Here is a 20,042-nt window from a genome sequence, read left to right on the forward strand (position 1 = left end):
ACAACGCCTTGAGCCGCATGACATTACTAGGGAATTGATATAGGCTACAGAAATTACTACGCTAAAGAGTGTAGGAGTTATCCACAGCCTCATCCTCTTTATTATAACCATACACTGATATGAAAAATAAAAGAAGCTGTTAAGGTGTTAAGCAAATTGTGACTAATCTGGAAGTGAAAACGGCGCGCATTCATCGAAGTCACTCCTCGTGCAACGTGCACTGATTCACAGTGCCCAAAGTTCGTGTCTGGCGCAAGATGCTGGTTGTCTCAAGATTATCAGTTGCTGAGTCATTATTTAAAGCGAGTTTATATATAACTAGGCATCCACTCGAGGAGCCCATCGATCCTTCATCATGCTAGAAAGTACGGGCATGCAATAAGTGGCCATTTGCCGATGAGCCCACGAATGCTTGCACAATCGTTCACTGTTGCTATTATATTTGTTTTTTTACTACATTGTCTGGTTTTTCTTTTTTAAGAATGCCTGAGAGGTAGAGTGGGACGAGCAGTTCGTTTCTTCTCTCAATAAGAAAAAAAGACTGGTACATGTCTCGATCTCCGCGGAATGAAGTGACAACGATAAGCATGCACACCTTTGGTCTTCCCTGTGGTATTCTCTATGGTAAGCGTTAGTATAAGCTATATCAAGTCGAGGAGGAAAAGGCGCAGTATTACTTTCTGAGGCCTTTCAAGTATTTATGCGAAATCGCTTGAGCCGCTAACACTAGAAGGAATTCCGGACAGCGCCTCGCCAGTGCTGCTAAGCCTAGTTGCTTATAACACTCGGTCGTTCTGTTTCTTGCCTGAACGACGGCATATGTCAATGGGCTATTTTTTATTTCTCAAACATAAGCGCCACTTGACGGCAGACAAGGAAACTAGTAGCGCTTATCCCCGATTCGTTGTAATGGAGACGTGTGAAGGCAGCCATTTGTGGTTGCATGTTGTTGGCGCAGGTTACCGAGTCCGCACACGCACCGTGTTGGCGGTGCCCTCCCGTGGTGGTCGCGAGTGCCCGCACCTGAAAGAGGTCGAGACTTGCGACCGTGCCGTGCTCTCGCACTGGGAGCCCAAGCCCTGGGGTCCCTGCAAGCCCCTCTCCGAAGGAACCTGCGGAGACGGCATACAGACGCGGAACGCAAGTTGCGTGTTCTTCGACGGGGTACGAAGTGCCTCACAACCGCATTCCGGCGCTGCGCTGAATTCACGCACTCACACTTGTGCCATATTAACACGTTCAGTATGTCGTGGGTCACCGATGGGAGTAGTCGTTTATTCACGTTGTGTGGCCGCTAATACCGGCTGACACAATGAAGCTGTAGGGCGAATTTTATAGCGAGGTCTTCCTTCCTAGGCCTCACAATTAAATCTGGCCCATAGCTTCAGCATATGACCAAGAATTCGTGGCCGCAGAGCATGAATAAATGACGTGACCCACCGGCAACCCACAATGCAGTGCACGTGTTAAAGAGTCGTCGACGTTGTATTCCCAACGCATCATTACGAAACTTTTTTCCCCGCTTCTCATTGGGGAGCCGAGGGTAGGTAACCAGTCTACTTCCATTAAAGGGGCAAAAATATAGGCTCTCGTTACGTACCTATGCTTCCACACTTGCCGTAGAATGCAGGAAACATTTTGTGGTAACAAGAACTACAGTGGTTAGGTTTGGTTTATGGCGCTTAACGTCCCAAAACAAGTTCGGCTATGAGGGACGCCGTAGTGGAGGGCTCTGGATAAGTTCTACCAAATGGGATACGTTAACGTGCGCTGACATCGAACAGTGCATGGGTCTCCTGCATTTAACCTCCATGGAAATGCGACCACCGCGGCCGGGATTAAACCCGCGTCTTTTGGGCCAGCAGCCGAGTGTTACATCCACACATACGTTGGCTTCAAGAAACGGCTTTACTTACAACTGACAAAGGCAGCAGGCACACACGCATAACTGATGCATGGATCAGGCAGTACCGCCTACCAAACCCTACCTTCATGGCCTTTTTATAGGCACAGGCGAGGGGCTGTAAATAAAGCTGTTTTTTGAAGCCAACGTCTTCTTTGCTGGTGTAACACCGAGAACCAAAACCACTGAGCCACCGCGGTGGTAGAACTATTGTTGTATTTTGGGACACATGTCGCAACACATGTCGTATGTCCAAAATAATTACTGAAAATCGCCTTTCCGAGATAACTTTTATCGAATTAGATAAAAAAACTCGATTAGATAAAAAAGAAACTTCATGACACTCGCTTAGGTGACACGACGGAAATGCGTGAGCGGTAGCAGTCACGAACTACACTTTTTGTCCACAAAACAATTTATTTTAATTTCTCTTATTTTTAGCTCTTGGCGTCTTCGTTCTCGTCATCTTATTTTAACGCCAAGACATCTATCATTCTCTACTTTACTTTCATATTTCTGTGGAAGCTTTCATAGTAATCCTGGCGCAGTGGTGCAGCGACCGCCCTGCGATGACAGGTGCTGCCATCGGTGGGGCTTGTGCGTCCCACGTAGCTTTACCCGGGCGACCTTTCGCGACTAATCATTAATTTAATTGCCCATCAGCAGCTTGCTTAGAAATCGGTGGGCAGGGCATCACTCCTACAGCTTCACTGCTACAGCTTCACTCCTAGGGCTTCACATAGGGCTTCACTTTCTGCGCGACATGTCCTCTATAATGCTTCCGCATTAAAAATAAAAGAACAAAGCATTAAGATACGATGCCACATCAACAGAGTCACTCGCCACAACTTTCAGAACTTTTATCATCTAAGGGCGTCAAATTATGCAGGATACCTGAGCTGTAACTGAAGCACATAGGTATGTACTATGTCGAATGCTTGATACCACATTTGTGGAGCTGAAATTCGGGATCACGTGCTCTTTGGAAGTGCAATATAATAATATGATAATTTGCAAATGTGGCGCTGATATTCCTCATCGCTTTTCGTGCGTCCTATGTACTTTATCAATGTAGTGCCACTGTAGCGCGACCGAGAACTTTCTCAACTGTGAGAGCAGGTTCAATGTAATCTAAACATTCTTTAACTGGATTCTATTTACTTTCTTTTATGAGTGCTTGATTTCGATAATAACGAGGGCGAGAAGACGAGGCGAGAAAAACGAAATGTCAGAATTAATTGAAAATCATAGAAATCTGTGTATTATCGGAGGCCTGTGTGATGAGTGATAACGCACACTACCGGGCACCTAGATTGTGTTGTTTTAGCGCGTCCTGAGGCCTTTTCTTTTCGCCCTTTTTCACGCAAATCAATTATCATGACGCGTTGGCTAAGCGCGTCCCTCGGTCTATGCAGTCAGTGGTGGATGATGCGCACTGCATCATCTACGAGTCTCCAATCATCAAGGAGCGCGAATGCACTGTCCCCTGTCCCGAAGACTGCGTGCTGTCCAAATGGTCCCCATGGTCCCCTTGCTCTTCGCCTTGCGCCGAGAGAATGGACTACGGCATCCAGACCCGGAATAGATCCATACTCGGGTACCCAGGAAAGGGTAAGCACTACTCTCTCTCTCGTCATTTGTCAAGGGTAAGATAAAGGACCGAATTCTTACAGCTGCTGCCACATCACGGCTATTTGTGTTTTACCACCATATTTGTTATGCTCATCGGGCTTCATTGTCATGAAACCAACGCCATCAACTGCACCACTATCGTAAACACCGTAACCATCATCATCCTGGTTACACAAGCACAAGTATAAAAGCCTCCCGTAATGATCCCTGTCCCATGAAATAATTGCAAATAGTAAGACATAGCAGACAATCTCATCTCTCCACCTGACCTTTCATCAGCCCGGACTGAGCTGTCGCGACAGTTGATTTTAGGGCGTTGGTTTAGTTATCTGGTGCCATATTCTTTAAAAGTTAGGATCATGAATTCGCTTGTGCAAGATACGCTCTCAATTTGGCGCAAACAACCTGGGACACATAATTACGCTGACGTGGACTGAAGCACCAGTCAACTGACGAAGGCTAATTGATTAGCATAATAATGATCTTAATTAGAGATCGGTACGAAAAATTAGACAGGCCGTACTTTTTGTGTTGCAGCTAACGGTAGCCTCTTCGGATAATATGGCAGTGAATATTCGGCCTCTGAATACTCCACAATCGATCGCTTCTGGCGTATTCGATCACTCCAGGAAGCCCAAGTTCGGCCATGGGCAATGCGGATGAAAATTAGGAGACCGGCGCTCTGTTAGAAAATGCCTGCCGAGTTTTCTGGCTGTCCTCCACTTTGATCTTGGTACTGAAAGCTCACCAACTTCGGCACACGCGTTAACTTGCAATGCTAACGTTCTGTTTAACTAATGTTGGTCAAATGTTTAGCGGAATCCCCCATGGATACAGTTTAGCGTTGCAAAGCATTCCCGTTAAAAGATGTGAATAAATATATTTCGTAATCCTAAATCCAGCGAAGCAAGTAGTTTAAAAAGACGGGTGTAGCATAGATGCTGGAAACCGACTTATGTGTAACTAAGTCAGCCCCTTCAAAAATTTCCGTTTTACTCCGTGAAAAAAAAAAAGTGACCTTTTAGGTTCAGTGCCTCACAGTTTTGTTCCTTCTCTGCATTCGATGCTTTTCGAGACGGTGCACTAAACAACTTCGCTACCATTCGCAGAAAAAGAGTCTACTTTGTAGGTTAGTTTTAATTCTTTTTTTTTCTCTAGGTAACACAGGTCATTTCGGCATCGTTAGCCAACATTTCTGTTTATACAGGCAAATGTGCTACCCTGGGCTTGAGAGCTTGATGGATTATTGATAGCGCTATCCACGCGCCCTTGCGGGTAAGCTGGCAGTTGTCAAATGTCCGCTTCAGACTAAAGTGCCTAGAGGGCAGCACAACGCGCATTTTGCTAAATGTTTTGCAAGACACTGGCAGGTAATGAGATGCTTTTGCGCCGAACTAAAGCGAAAGCATTACTGTGGACGGCAATCTTTCTTAGTAAACTATGACTCTTTTGTCAGCAAGAATAAGAAACCGCACCCGCATTGCCCACGCCGCCGCTTTTAGTATGCTGCGATGCTCTTTGTTGCTGCCTAAGTTATAGTAAACTAGCGTGCTGCATTGCATTACTGGTCCATAACGCTCCCACACAAAGCACGGTGCTGGGCAATTCTGCTTAGTACGCCTGCACGTCTGTGCAGTGTGCACATTTACAGCAGCCGACGTCTTAAAATCGCTCGTAAATAATGCGGGAATCAAATGATAATAAACAATAGGAAAAGTTAGATATCAAGCCAACACTGTAGTCTATGAGGCTTTAAACAACTGCAGAGCTTCGTATTAATTTCAACCTGTTCTTCAGCATGCATAGTAATCTTAGTAGAAGATGGCTTTCGAACTGCGTTTCGTCTAGAACATAGCGTTGCAGTCGTGGTTGAATCCATGACCCGCTGCTGTGTAGCAGGATGCCACGGCTAGTGATGAATAGCAGCCAATGTGTTGGCATGTAAATGTAATACATTAACTTCGGCAGTATTCGTTGTTTCATTAAGCCGCCACGGTGGCTGAGCGGTTATGACGCTCGGCTGCTGGCCCGAAAGACGCGGGTTCGATCCCGGCCGCGGCGGTCGAATTTCGATGGAGGCGAAATTCTAGAGGCCCGTGTACTGTGCGATGTCAGTGCACGTTAAAGAACCCCAGGTGGTCGAAATTTCCGGAGCCCTTCACTACGGCGTCTCTCATAGCCTGAGTCGCTTTGGGACGTTAAACACCCATAAACCAAACCAAACCGTTGTTTCATAACGAAACCCAAAAAGCACTTTTCTTGTGTTTTCGAGTCTATGTAAGTTTGGAAAATAAGCAGAAAAGATATTCCCGTACAGGTTAGTTTGGATATCCCCCGGATAAAAAGCTTTAAGGCTGCAAAGATTTTGAAGAACAAGAGCTAGTCTGCTAAAGTTATGGCTACGGTCAACCACACAGGTTTTAAGGCATGGAGATACTTTATTTTCCCAATATTCGCAAGTATCTAGAAGATTTAGCAATGCGGAATTGTGGTCAAATGGAAAAAAGATTTCAGTTTTGTTATTGCTTGTTTTACAAAGCGGTGGAGCTCTTTCTTCCAGCTGGTACAGAGACTTAGATGCAGTAGCAATACGATGGAGAACACATCGTCGGCATTTAACTATTGATTTCTTAATCAGAGTGATTAGCAAGAACATTTTTTATAGGTATCCTCTGCAGCATGAAAGAACAGTATACAGAAGTCAATTTCAAATTCCGTGCAGACATAACCTCAGAATTTGGTATTCTGAGCAGACTGGCTATTTCCTTATCTACTGGGGCCGCCTGTAGATACGTGACCGCCATCGCTTACTGGTGTTCTATAAGTAGGATAAAAATCTGTTCCTGAACATTTCTTGTTGTGGTAGAGAACTCGCAAGTTAATAGATTCGTTCTGCGCTCTATAAAAGTTCAATTTTTGAAGTCAAGCATCATGTCATGAATCCACAAGCCATAATTAAGCCTGGTTTATGAGACAAAAGCACAGGGTCGTTTATTGCCACCACACATCATCTGGTCCTAGTAATGTTCCTAGTCCTTTCAGAAATGAAAACTGCGCGCGAGCACTCCTGCGTCGTAGCAGTGGATTGAGCCTGGTGGTTGACAAAAACCGCACCATGTTCATGAGCTCTAGAGGGGCGGCAACTAGCGAAAAGATGCGGTCGTACTCATTATGTCTATGCGGCGTTTACAACCCGGCTGACAGACTGCCTGTACCAATTATTCGTGGTAAATGCTTCTTCATGCCTTTTGTAGGTGGCGCCCCGTGCCCATCCAAATCGGAGCTGAAGGAGGTGGATGACTGTAACATGGTGCGCTGCTTCGGCATGCACTGGAGGACCGGCCCCTGGAAGAAGTGCGTTGCCGAGAACGCCACCAGCGGGTGCGGCCGGGGAAGGCAGAACCGCACCGTCAACTGCTACTTCAAAGGAAAAGGAATCGTCTCCGACAAGAAGTGAGCTACATTGTACGCGCATTCGCGCCGCGTTTAAGAACGTGACAATGGAAAATATTGCTACTGGCGAGATTATAGTGGGTAAAAAGACCCGATCACGTTAAGGAAATCATGACCAAGGAAGAAATATAACAAAGAAGGGATGAAAAAAAAGAAAACAAATTGATCCGACTTTTGTCCTTGTGGCACTGAGAATTTCAGCGACAGCGTGGGTAGCGTTAAATTGCGATACCAGTTGAAGTTTTTAATAACGCTGTGCAGGGCCTCTTTTTCTCTGTTGGAGTTGAAGTAGCTAGGTGCCGTAACCAGTCAAAGGGAGAGCCCCACCAGCTATCCGTACTGTGGTTGCTAACCGTCCAAATAATATGGACCTTCAGCTCACAGACGCAGAGAGGAAAATGGGTGAGGGTCGGAAGGAGCGAGAGGGGAAAATTCGTCATCGTGAGTGTCGTCATTCCCTTCGGACCAGTTAGTGACCGACATCGTGGGCTGTCAACGCGGAGCGTTGTCATGACGTCATATCTAACAATATAAAAATAAACGGCAGCTCATAAGCGGGTGGCATGGCCTTAACAGCTTCTGCTATCAAACTTCTGTTTTCTATGCCTAAAGTGCTTCAACTATCTGAAAAATCACCGAGGTTCTAATACCGAGCGCTAATGATCGAATAATTTTGTTCCGAGACGAAATGCCCACTTCCTCTCGGCTAGACAAGTGCGGGTACCCTTTCCTTTTTTTTTTGGCTCTAGTAGCTCGCGAGTAGGCTACAAGTGCACCAAACGCATGCTTCTTCTTCCTAGAAGGAAGAGGTTAATGCGGAATCATTACAATCCGATGCTTGATGGTTAACGATTTCTCTGACACTGCCAACAGTTTATAGCTCTGAAGCAAGCAAGGCGCCAGCTCTGAGGGATAACATTCATATTGTAGTCGTGCTCCACCCAGTAAGGATAATTTGTTGCTGTGCTGATACCATTGCTGTTATCATCGTTATAGCTGCGACGATGCTTTTCTGTGAGTCTCCGTGAGTCTCGGAGAGGGTTAAAAAAGTCGTGCGTGAATGAGCGGGCGATGAGGTAACTGTAGCGAATGTGATTAAGTGGATGAACGGGTGAATTTGTGGGTGGGTGAATGAGTTGTTAAGTGAGAGAGGGAGGGAGAGAAAAGAGGTGAAGGGAGTGCGCTAATGGCTGATTTATTGAGTGAGTCTCTTTGAGTGAGTGTTTGCTGTTTGCGCGTCCATGCTTGCGTGTTGTTACGGCTGAACACGCGTAATACGGCTTATTCTGACGATATCTATATCCTCGACCCTCGAAAGGAGTGTGCGTAGGCGCTCTCGCGCTGCCTCAAAGAGAACACATGCCACGCGTGACGTTCCCCGCCTTCCGCTAGGGCGCGAGCACGCCAGCGATCACGTGACCACCCTGTGCACACAGCGCGTGCCTCATGCAACCTCTGCCGCCATATGCCTCGAAACCCTTCTCGTGCGCCGCATGCTGGCACGAGGCACAAACGTGCTGCGGGTTGCACAGATTAAGAACGCGCTCGCGAAGCTGCCCGCAAACACGCTACCGTATAAGTTCTGCAAGTCTGCGTGAGGTGGCGAATGTCCGGACCCCGTAGAGTATCTATTACGGGTCCAATTGGACTTATTTTTGGAAATGTGGCGGAGAGTTTGAAGGATGCTTCACTCCCGCCACCGGTTGGCCCGGTATTGCACTACCTCCGGGATCGGCCTTGTCTTTAGCGCGTCTTTGCTATCCTGTCTTTCTCTCCCCTCTTTCAACTCTCCTACTATCTGCACGTGGTAGCGATTGTGGCTCAGCTTGAGCCAGTGAGCAGGCCTGTGCACTTTCCTTTCCTTTCTTCCTGGCAACAACAGACAGACCGACGAACACATTTGATAGACAGTAAAGCACTCATTGTAACCCTCTCAAGGCATATATAAGCAAAATCGTCGTGCCGTCATGCGTGACGTTATCATTCTGTTAATCGCTTCGCGAACCAGCTAGCAGAGTTAGCTAGCAGCTAGCGAACCAGCTAGCTATTAGCACACGATTCTATTTCGCAATAAAGATGGCGCCGAGATATAGAAAATAGTACGCTGGAGACTGATTAACACAGATTATTTAACACATAGAAAAAGTTCACAGCGAGCGATGAATGTTTTTCTCTTGGCTCCCTCGTTCTCTATCTCACCGCTCCTCGTCTCGTTTCAGGTGTGCTCCGCTCAAGAAGCCAGTCAATTCACAGCACTGCCGCATACCATGTCCAGTCGATTGCCAAGTGACCAATTTTTCAGACTGGAGGCTATGCAAAGATTGTGGTGATGGTGAGCGTCCGGCCTCGTTATTTTCAGCTCTTTTAACGCAATTCTCCGCTTGTGTACTTTAAGGCTGTGCGTCCAAAAATAACCCGCTGCGTCACTGCTATTCTGGAGTCGAGCACAATTCACTGAACTTGTATCAGAATGGTCCAATAAATGCAAAGAAACATTGGCGCTTTGAAATTTCAGGGCGTTTTAAGAGTCACCAGGCTCTAGCCGTTATCATACACCTAAGCAGATAGCATGTATTAAAATCGCTATCATGTTTTGAAAGTAAAATAGTAATAATGGACACGCTGCAGTGCGGAACATATTACTATCGAAAAGCGCAGAGATTTGGGTCTTAAATTGCGTCTTTTTATATCAGTTAGTGATGAGCAGCAAGTGCATTACAGTACATTCCAAAGGGTCTTGGCCAAACCGTTGCGTTGACGGGTCCAATGGACGGTTCTTCCTTCAAACAACTTAAATACGCCTCATGCGGTAAAAGCCCACTCGGGGCCTTTTTTTTTTACCCGAAGCGGTGGCCTTGTGCTCAAACATCCGCCTCCCATTCGGGAAGGCCTACGTTCTATGCTCAGTGCCGCCGAGTAACCACCTGTTTTATAAAGAATACAAGATTTCCCACGGCCTGATACTGGGCGTTTCTAGGTTCAAATGCTTGGGAAAAGAGTGTCGCAAGCACTAATACCATACAGGTTCTACCACCAGCACCCTACCATTCGTTAATTGGACAATAAAGTCAGCCGGATCACAAGCTTTCTGGGGGAACAAAAATAAATCCACCCCCCCCCCCCCCAAAAAAAAAAAAAGCTTACACAGCGGTTTTACTCCTTTTGTGCACTTAAAAGAAAAATTATTCTTGTTTTTTTGTAATAGACTATTCCTAAACATACAAATTGTCGCCCGTTCAGCTTGTCTCAAAATTCAATATTTCTATGCACTTCTCAACTGCCGATCCTATATATTTTCTTTTTTGTTTGTACGTGTAGAGACCGATGGGATTACCCAGGCCATTGCATCAAAAGCACTGCACAATTTCCGTCGTGCCTCGTGTTTGAAGAACTAATGAGAAAATGCGTTCAGGCACTGGACGCTTGATGAATTCGCAACTAGTAGAGGCCGTTCGTGGAAGTATGTGTGCTTGACTATCTGCCCTTTTTTTTTTGTCATGCTTGCTTTGTAATAATAACCCAGGAAAATAATACTCCCAGCGGAGGGTTGACTATACTTGAACATTCATTACATAATGTTAAATAAGATCCAGCACCAGCTCACTGTATAACCCAGTGTCTGTATTAGCTACACTCGTGACATGAAACACAGGCCTGCTTAAAGGAGCTTTTTGTTTGTTCTTATCACGTCCCAGCCATTTAAGTTGAAATGCTGCGTCATTGTTGGTATCACGAACCCAAGAGAAAAGATGTCCATGCAGTTCTTTGTTTGTCATTGTCTGTGTGTGGGGTGGAGGGGGGAGAGGGGGAGGGGGACGTGAGCAACAAAGTCGAGATAAACATCGCGGAAGCATGCCACGGGTAAAGAAAGACGCCTAGGCTGCAGCTACGCATAGTCGCCTGTCACTGGCATGCCAGACGTCACTGTCACCATGGAAGTTCGCGAAAGCGTAAAGACCGGTCTGGCCTTGTCACTCAATTTTTCCTTTTCTGGGATTCGTTCTTTTGTGCGCAGTTTCGACCCTTCTATTGTGTGCATGACAGATTTCCCTGTGGCCGTTTTTATTTGTGATGTTCGTTCCGAAAGGGCAAGTTGCTTTTGGCGCTAATATTATTGTCCATGCATTCGCATTCATCTTAACTAGCGCCACTCACAATCACTTTGTGTTCACTTACTCGTATCTCTCGGTGTCTCGTGACAGGACACTGTGAATGCAGAGTTTAGGCGCGTCATCAGGCTTCGCGCATTAGGCACCCGCAATCACGAATGTTGATGAACGACGGTCGAATGTATAGGCGGATTGCAAACAAATGAAGTAGAAAATAAAACTTTTCACACCAGAATATAATAAAACAAGTCAAGACGTTTTACTAAAGATACAAAATGAACAGTGCGCGCTAACCATGCGCCGGTGGTGTTTGAGCAGGATGTTGTGTTCTTAAAAAGGCTCGAAACTTCGCAAAAGAGAAGTCATAACAGCAATCACTTTCAGTCTTGAGAGGTGTGCGTGCTATTTATGCAGATACTGGAGGACAGCAATGCGCCGGTGCATCATCATCATCATAATCAGCCTGACTACGCCCACAGCAGGGCAAAGGCCTCTCCCATGTCTCTCCCTGTCCTTTGCCACCATTAACCCTGTCCTTTGCCAGCTGAGCCCACCGTGTACCCGCAAACTTCTTAATCTCATCCGCCCACTTAACTTTCTGCCACCCCATGCTACGCTTGCCATTCGTCATTCATGATTGGCGGTTGTCAGATGGAAATAGTTAAGAATGACCAGAAGAAAAGCAGACCTGAATGGAGATTTTATTGGGAAGTTTTTGGTAATGTCCGGTAAACTTCTGGGGCTGTGCGTACAAAAAAAATTTGCTTTGTATTTTTTACTTTTCTCAAAAGGCTTGCCTCAATTTGGAACATGTTCCCGCAACTACTCATGGCTGGTTAGAGTCATGTGTAGGCGCATTCCGGGATGAGAATGTCTATGGAAAATATTGTAATGAAGAGAACAGTGCAGGACAAGCCAAAAGCACGCAAATAAGGCCGAGGTAAGACGATGAGTTACCAAGCAATAAGCTGTAAATTGACGTATGACAAAAAACGAAGTCCTCCGATTCCTGCATCGCAATCCTGCAATCATCGGCCCAAGTAAAGTATGAGCGCGTTGAAGGTGCGCATCTTGTGGCACACGCTTTGTGATGGCAGCTTGAGCTGTTTCCCCATGTGGTCCCGTCTTCCATAATTCTACAGCGCGAAAGACGAAAGAAAAATTCAGGGGGCCACTTTGTTGACCTAAAGTGTGTTGAGGCGAAATCCTTAAGCGCAGTGTTGCTGCTTGTGTCACTGATGTGCGGTTAAGTTGATAAATAGGTACACAATTGTTTGTGAATCTTAAAGGCTCGAGGCATTGGAGGGCGTTTGGGAGGCATCGGTCTGATTCGATGCCTTTCCGCAAACACTCTCCAGCGTCCTAGACAAGGCGAACTACGTGTGTGTTGGCAGGAAGTAGCGTAGTCGTTAGCACGATCGGCTGCAGAGCGGAAGGATGGCGGCTCGAATCCCATCGTGCACACAGATTTTTTTCTTATCGAGTTGCTGAAGAGCGCGACATCGGGCGCCATGGCCGCGAGTATGAGCCATTAAAGGCTTTCGCCTTAAAACAAGACGATACACGGGGCACGGAGACTCGCTTTGTTTTCTTTCGTCTTTCGCGCTGTCGAGTTGCAGAATCGAACCAATTCGCCCAACTTTTTGTCCCGCCTTCTCACTGGTGTTCATTCGCCGTGTACGCAGGGGCTGAACCTGTGCTGGTGCGCGAGCGGTTCGTGCTTCGTCGAGAGACGCCGGGTGGTAAGCCATGCCCGTGGCAGAGCTTACGCGAGGTGCGGCTCTGCAACCCGACCGCCGGTGAACCCTGGTGCCAGCTGGGGCGCAGCTCACAGCAGGGCCAGGACGCTTACCGATGGAGCTCGTCGCCATGGTCACAGTGCGTCCTTGCTCCGGACGCTCGCTGCGGGAGCGGCTTTCAAGTGCGAAGTGAGCAGCTCCCGTCTTGTATTAAAGAAAATTTTCCTGTTTACCGGGAAGCATTGGCCATATCCTAGTATAGAATGGCCCCAGCTTGAGTTGGCAGCGGCAAGATAGCACCCACGTTAACGAGGAGAATATCACCACAGGCTGCTTGGCAAAAATATTGAGCACACTTTTCTTATAACAATGTTAAATTCGCTACAACGTTTACAACTTTATTCTCCAGTCACGTTGAGTCGTAATTCATAATTGGCAAACGTTGTCGCTCCGCGGCATGGAAATAGACCGTTGTTAAATATTATTTTCTTACGTAAATAAAAAGCTAATTAAAAGCCAAAATTATGAGCGCTTTAAGTTGGATGCCTCTTACTTGTTTAACAGAATGAAACGTTGAAATGCAGACTTTTTTTACAGCCGTGATTGGCTAGTGCATTAATACAGCACCCTGGGAGTCATCCGCTTTTATTAGCAACTGCCGTTTTCTAACGTGGTACCTCGCTATGAAAAGGCAAAAAAAGTTTGCACAGAGCAACCGTCGCAATACGGACACTGCAGTTTATTGTTTGTCTTTACAAATCGTAGCCTAGGCCTTTCGTCATAGAAGTGAAAATAAATTGATAGGATCACGGTGCTGTTTGTACGAATGTGTCGCTTCTAGAGTAATGCAATACAATAGAAGCCCAGAAAAGTGGGACAAACGCTTCTCATTCGCCCAGCTGCTACCACGAACTGCATGCTGCTGAACATACAATATTATCGCGGGAATGTTGAATACTTCGAGCGCCTCATTGGTTTCCAATGACCATCAAGACTGCTTGCTGTGAGCACAGGAAACATTTTATAAACAGATTCTGGAGCATGTAGGAAACATAGGCCATAAATATCAATATCTCCTGGTGCCATCTATCGCACTCTTTAGCTTTCTCTCAAGTGGAAATAAATTATTCCGGATGAAGTCCGCAGTTTCGCCACAGTTGATCGTCACGTGGAAATAGCTATGGACGTGCAGGAAAGCGGGGCATAGGTAAATCAGAAAAACAGTCCTCGATGGAGGTTTAATTCTGAAGTTTTTGTTAGCATAAGGCAAACTTCCTCAAGTGTTGCATGAAGCCTTCGGACAACAAGCACTGAGTGCTCAACTCATATAGGAAACAAGCGTCCGTAGCAGCGGAAGCGCTGAATGTAATTAATACTTTGCTCTCCAACACCTGGCAGCGTCGATTAAAACAGCTGGGGCCAGAAAAAAAGCTGCTTAATCGTTTTACAGTCAGACCTCAGCGGTGGCCTAGTCGATTGAGCATCCACCTCGCATGCGGGAGATGCGGGGTTCGATCCCCATTGTTGCCGGGTACCCACTGGTGATAAAGTGGGTACAAGCTTGCCCTGGCCTGGTCCTTGGTTTAATCAGGGTGAAATGCTTGGGAAATGTGTCTATGACCCCATCTTGAGCAAACGAAAATACCTTGTTCCATGGCACTTTTTGGCCCCAAATGCCATTGCGCCATAAAAATTCTCTATCATCATCATCATGATTTTAAAGTCAAAGCTACTATCAGAGCCACTTGCACGCTTCAACGCAAGCCATCATAAGGACTTCCTGCGATACTCATGTCCGGAAAGTCTACCGGGACAAACTACGAAAATGGCTAGCATTTGAATTGCTTGAATAATCCATTCCTCGAAAGCGGTCCACACAAATAATGGCTGGTGACTAAATCGTCACCACATCCTTAGCAATCGTGACATCTCAAGGCACGTGAAAGGCAAAGCATCCTGATTATTTGTCCCTATGTGTGGCCATTTTTTTTTAAATTAGGCGACTGATCCGCTTCGCCGGCTCCGGCTGCGGTAACTCTGACAGGCTTTAGTTATTCTAGTGCTTAAGTCGCAGTGGTCTCTTGCGCAATGCTGCGTAACCAAGCGTTGCTGAGGAAAGTCCTAATTGTACGCTTCTCTAAGCCTAGCACTTTCTCCGAAACAAATTTGAGGTGAAGCACGCGCGGTAGTGAGAAAGTGGAATGGTAGCTTATTTCTCTCAGGTCGAGCGGTCGAAGCGAGGATCAGGCCACTGAGGGGCAGCACTAGCTACTGAAGAATGGAAGGCTTCTTTCACTCTCAGTGGACGCCTGGCCTTCACACTGAGTGAAGGAATAAAGCTAACGAAACAGCAGCGAAAAGTTCTGAACGAATGCTGAGGTGCAGACACCACTAACCTTCCAGGGCGTGAATAGGTTTGTAGTCTCATCCACGTGGTCAGGTTCATAGTGTCGCAACACATCGAAGCTCATTTGTGCGTAGCTCTAAAGTTGATCGGTAACATACAGAAGGAATTTCCTTGGTAGTACCTTGTTTAAGATTTCAGCCCTCACCGCCAGTTCAGTAGAGATACCTTCAGAGGCTATTTCTCTTGAAGTAGTGTTTTGCATATTTCGCTATCCCAGTCACGGTTAACGTGCTGCTTAAGCTATTTTGTTTTGTCGTGTTACAGACGTTACCTGCGTAGACTCCAACAACCTGCCCGCGGAGCCCGCGCTGTGCATCAACCTTACCGCGGCAGTCACCGTGTCGCGTTCACCGGTGTTGTCGGTGCCCTCCGCTCACCAGGTGTGCCACGTTCGCTGCCACGACCAGTGTGCAGTGTCCGAGTGGTCACCGTGGTCACCATGCCCTCAAGACGACGACGTTGCTGAGTGTCGCAGAGACGCCGTCAGCCGCCGAAATCGCCAGTTTATCGGTAGGCAGCCCCTGCGACCTATCGGTTTACGCTTATGTACTTGAGTAGCTCCACCTGTCACAACCGGAACTGCGAAACTTCGTATCCTCAGAACGACAGGACGAAAAGAGCAAGGTCGTATTGCAGTTACCGGATAAAAGATACGTAGGCAAAATTCTGAAGAACCGCATTTTTTTATACCAAGAAAGAAGGCACACACAAAGAAGCATCTCCCAGGGGAAAAAAAGGAACACAGCTGGGAGACTCATTTAAATCTTCAATTTTCTGGAGAATGAACAAATGACTTGGTATGCTCGTAGTCAAATATCAGCTTGCTTTGGCGCAATTCGAAGGGCCGATTCTGCATCGTAAAGGTTGAATTTTTTTTTCTGCAAAGGAAATCTCCTCATAACTTCTCGGGAGCTTTTAAAGTGCCTGTGGTTTACTACTGGAGCGACACTACATGAGCAATAACTAAATATTTTAACGCATAAAAAAACCGGCGCCGTCGTCTGCGTGGTTGTCCGTAAACGAAGATCCTAAGAGAAGATCTAGAGGGCAGCTGGGCCACCTAGGCCACGTGACCTTGTGATGTCATCACAACCTGCCCGAATGTTTGTGAGCACACTGCCTACCATGGCAGGTGGCAGTTAAATTAGTATAGGTCGCGAGAGGTTGTTCGGAAGAGAAGCCTGGGTCGCGCAAGCACCACCGATGGCAGCACCTGCCATCGCAGGGCAGGGGCGCATCGCTTAGCCTCTGCACCACTGCGTCAGGGGTGGTATGAGGTCTCCCAGGAATCTGTGAATGTAAATTAGAAAATGAATAATTTCGCATATATGGGCATTAACCCATTTAGTCTACCGCGTCATACCCTTAGGGCAGAGCTGAAGTGTCCCCCTCCAGTTTCTTTATAATCGATACATTCCTTTTCTGGGAAGCACTTCAATGTATATGAATCACTGACTATTGAAAGTCTTTCCTCTTGAGTAGACCAAGGAGAAAAAAAAGTATTTGCAGTTACAATCGTAATTGTATCGCTTTCCTATTTCAGACCGTTGCATGCCAGGGTGATGCTTGCCGCTGCACAAGCATTGTCGATACTTTTTCTTAGCACGCATTTCTAGTCTTCTACCATTTCAAGTCTTTCTGATTCAGCCTAGACTGCGTTAAATGCCTCTTAATAAGGAGGAAAATCATGTTCCAGGTACTCCAAGCCGAAACTGCCTCGTGAGCCTCAGTGAAGAGCGGCCGTGTCCACCGAGACATAGCGTTAAAGTAGGCAATGCAACCTGGAGCGACTGCATCCTGCATGGAGTTGCAGATTGCGGCATCGGCCATCGGCTGCGACTTACGTCTGCTTCTGCGAATTCCTGCAGCGCAACAGGTGCGTTTTTTCTCGACCTGCACTTGAAGCTTCCCCGCTTTTGACGCCTCCCCATCTTAAAATGACTGGTAAATGTCTAGGACTAAAGCATTTCTCATGGCGCTGCTGCTTCAGTGATATTGAAGCGAAAAGCTTCACTACGCCAGCTTTTCAAGCCGTCAGCGGGGCCACAAGTTTCACCTGGAATGTAGCTAGAGTTCACTGTGGCCGCAACTTTCACTTTGAATGCAGGTAGAGGTCAAACAAGGAAACGACACTTGTCTCACATATCTCGGTGGGTACCCGAACCGCGCCGTAAGGGAAGGAAAGTGAAATACAGTTGGTTTTAAGGAAAGGAAATTACGCCTGTCTCATATATCTAGGTGGACACCCGAATCGCGCCGTAAGGAAAGGAAAGTGAAATAAAGTTGATTTTAAGGAAAGGAAATTACGCCTGTCTCACATATCTCGGTGGACACGTGAAGCGCACAGTAAGTGGAAGAAAATTAAAACTGGTTTTAAGGAAAGAAAATGGCGGCCTGTCTCACATTGCGCCATTCCCTTTCCCCCAAAAATTTTTTTTTCAATTTGGATTTTGAAATTATCTGCACGGTTTGCATCGTTTGGAACCGGATTTGGTTCCATATCTTCGGCCCGCCGTGGTGGCTCAGTGGTTAGGGCGCTCGACTACTGATCCGGAGTTCCCGAGTTCGAACCCGACCGCGGCGGCTGCGTTTTTATGGAGGAAAAACGCTAAGGTGCCCGTGTGCTGTGCGATGTCAGTGCACGTTAAAGATCCCCAGGTGGTCGAAATTATTCCGGAGCCCTCCACTACGGCACCTCTTCTTCCTTTCTTCTTTCACTCCCTCCTTTATCCCTTCCCTTACGGCGCGGTTCAGGTGTCCAACGATATATGAGACAGATACTGCGCCATTTTCTTTCCTCCAGAACCAATTAAAAAAATTCCATATCTTCGCATACAAGATGCAGCAATACACTGGCAAAATATCATCTAAGCTATATTAAATATATGCTGTCTTATGTGAGCGCCTTTAATGTCGTTTCAAAGGAAGGAAAATGTTTAACGAATAAGAAAAATGTCTACTACTGTGTGTGTGTGTGTGTGTGTGTGTGTGTGTGTGTGTGTGTCAGTATGGCTATCTATGGAAACCGCCAGTCGGTCAACCACAAACGTAGCTACGGAGACGCTGCATTTCGCTTTTGACCAGGGTTAACCAGACCTAAACCACAAGAAATTTTTTTGATAAACGACTGCACCGGTCAGCTTGATCGCTTGCTGGCGGCTCAGACATTTCGTTGGGAAACTGATGTGACAGTCTAACCTAGACTTGGTTTTTTAATGCTTCAGTATTAGAACGCCTATTATTGCAAAATGTGTCCGGCGTGGGCGTGTGAAGCCTCGTTTGTCAGGAGGCAAAGTGGTGAGAGGAAAATTCACATTGGATAGTAGAGAGGGAGAGTGGAAATGGAAGAGAGAGAAGAGGAAGAGAGGCGGAATGAGAGGGGTGACGAGAGAGACACCGGGAGTCGAGGAGTGGGGAGAATGGAGAGGGCGTGTCACTCTGTGATTGCTGAATTAAATCGGTAGAGGGGAGAGGGGCGACGGCGTGTCGTACCATGATTAACAGCCTAGATCATGCCACCGCTCGCACGGTCGGAACCCGTCAGTGACAGTGGCTGTTCCGTCCGGGCGTTCTAGAACACTGGTGCTAATGCATATTCTGCTGTGTGAATCACATCGGTCATCTTTGAATTTTTTCCTAGTTTCCAAAGATGGGATGTCGACGCACACGACTAATGTAACAGTGTGGGAGCAAACCTTGTAGTAATGTGGAGCTTACAGTGGTTTGCTTTACAAACGTCGCGTACGAGATACGAGCTCATGCTAGTCGTTTAGTTGCTTATTTTCTTTACTTGTATTATTACATGCATTCTGTTGAAAAATGTTTGAAATGGATGCTTAGCAACTTTTTCTTTTCTAACGTAGCATTAAGTGGTTGGTGGCAGAGATTTCTCGCACGTAGTCCTCCCTTGCAATAAAGAAAGCACAAACACGCGCAATGAGTAGTGCGCGGCAGATTCCTGTGCTTCAGCCATCCGTAATCACAACGAACCGAAAGGATTAATAAAATAAAAGAGATTCTCAGGTCTAAGGAACTGAATTTCGGGTTAAGGCATAGAACATCACTGGATTGGGGTCACTAATTTTCTAGACCAATTTTCTTTTCAGTATCACGAATACCTCATTCAGTGCATTGCTTGCCCACCATCGGGATACAAGCGAATCTCCCGTGGTGGGCACGAGCCAGTCACATTAAGGGGACAAACGAACTTTTCCCCACTGAAGTTGCCCGAAGTATCCACTCGTTTGCTGACGTTTTTCCGCGTTATTCTGCTGTCACCCAGGTTTCGAGAACACTACCTGCCAGCAGTCCTGTCCCGTGGACTGCGTGATGGGAGAGTGGTCCCCCTGGTCTCGATGTGATGCTGTGTGTGGAGGAGGAACCCACACCCGCACTCGCAAGGTCGTCCGCTGGCACCAGCATGGGGGAAGGCCCTGTCCAACAGTGGCACCGAACGACATGGTCAGCGCCCTTCCTTTCATGTTTCTTCAATCCCTATTTCTCACCACCCTGGCCATTTGTTCGCACATGGCATGCAGATCAAGACATACGCTCTTCAGACACAGCGCCGTGCCACTCACACAAAACAGCGAAGAGCAAACCTTACGCCAGATTCACAAGAGAGATTTCATAAAAGAAATTGAGCAATTAATTATCCCTCAAGCGCTGGCAGTCATAATGGCCAAAAAGGCTGCCACCTTAGTGTGCACCACTAATTAGCCGCGTTTATGTAAAACAAGTTTTTCGAGTCAGTTTTGTTCTTTCAATTTTGTTCTTGTTAAGGACTCGCGCCAAGCCAA

General features: G+C 46.7%; 1 protein-coding gene across 5 annotated transcripts in view; it reads left to right on the forward strand.

The window, feature by feature from the left end:
- Positions 1-20,042, forward strand: part of LOC144136459 (thrombospondin type-1 domain-containing protein 7A-like) — a 493,908-nt gene that overhangs the window by 319,738 nt on the left and 154,128 nt on the right. For all 5 annotated transcript variants that reach the window (XM_077668802.1, XM_077668803.1, XM_077668801.1 and 2 more), the window contains 8 exons: positions 959-1,164; positions 3,319-3,514; positions 6,790-6,988; positions 9,208-9,320; positions 12,783-13,025; positions 15,508-15,753; positions 16,940-17,119; positions 19,526-19,704. In XM_077668802.1, the coding sequence (XP_077524928.1) occupies positions 959-1,164; positions 3,319-3,514; positions 6,790-6,988; positions 9,208-9,320; positions 12,783-13,025; positions 15,508-15,753; positions 16,940-17,119; positions 19,526-19,704 (1,562 nt within the window). The remainder of the gene's footprint in view (positions 1-958; positions 1,165-3,318; positions 3,515-6,789; positions 6,989-9,207; positions 9,321-12,782; positions 13,026-15,507; positions 15,754-16,939; positions 17,120-19,525; positions 19,705-20,042) is intronic.

The sequence above is a fragment of the Amblyomma americanum genome, chromosome 6 (assembly GCF_052857255.1).
Source record: "Amblyomma americanum isolate KBUSLIRL-KWMA chromosome 6, ASM5285725v1, whole genome shotgun sequence".
In the NCBI taxonomy this organism is placed as follows: domain Eukaryota; kingdom Metazoa; phylum Arthropoda; class Arachnida; order Ixodida; family Ixodidae; genus Amblyomma; species Amblyomma americanum.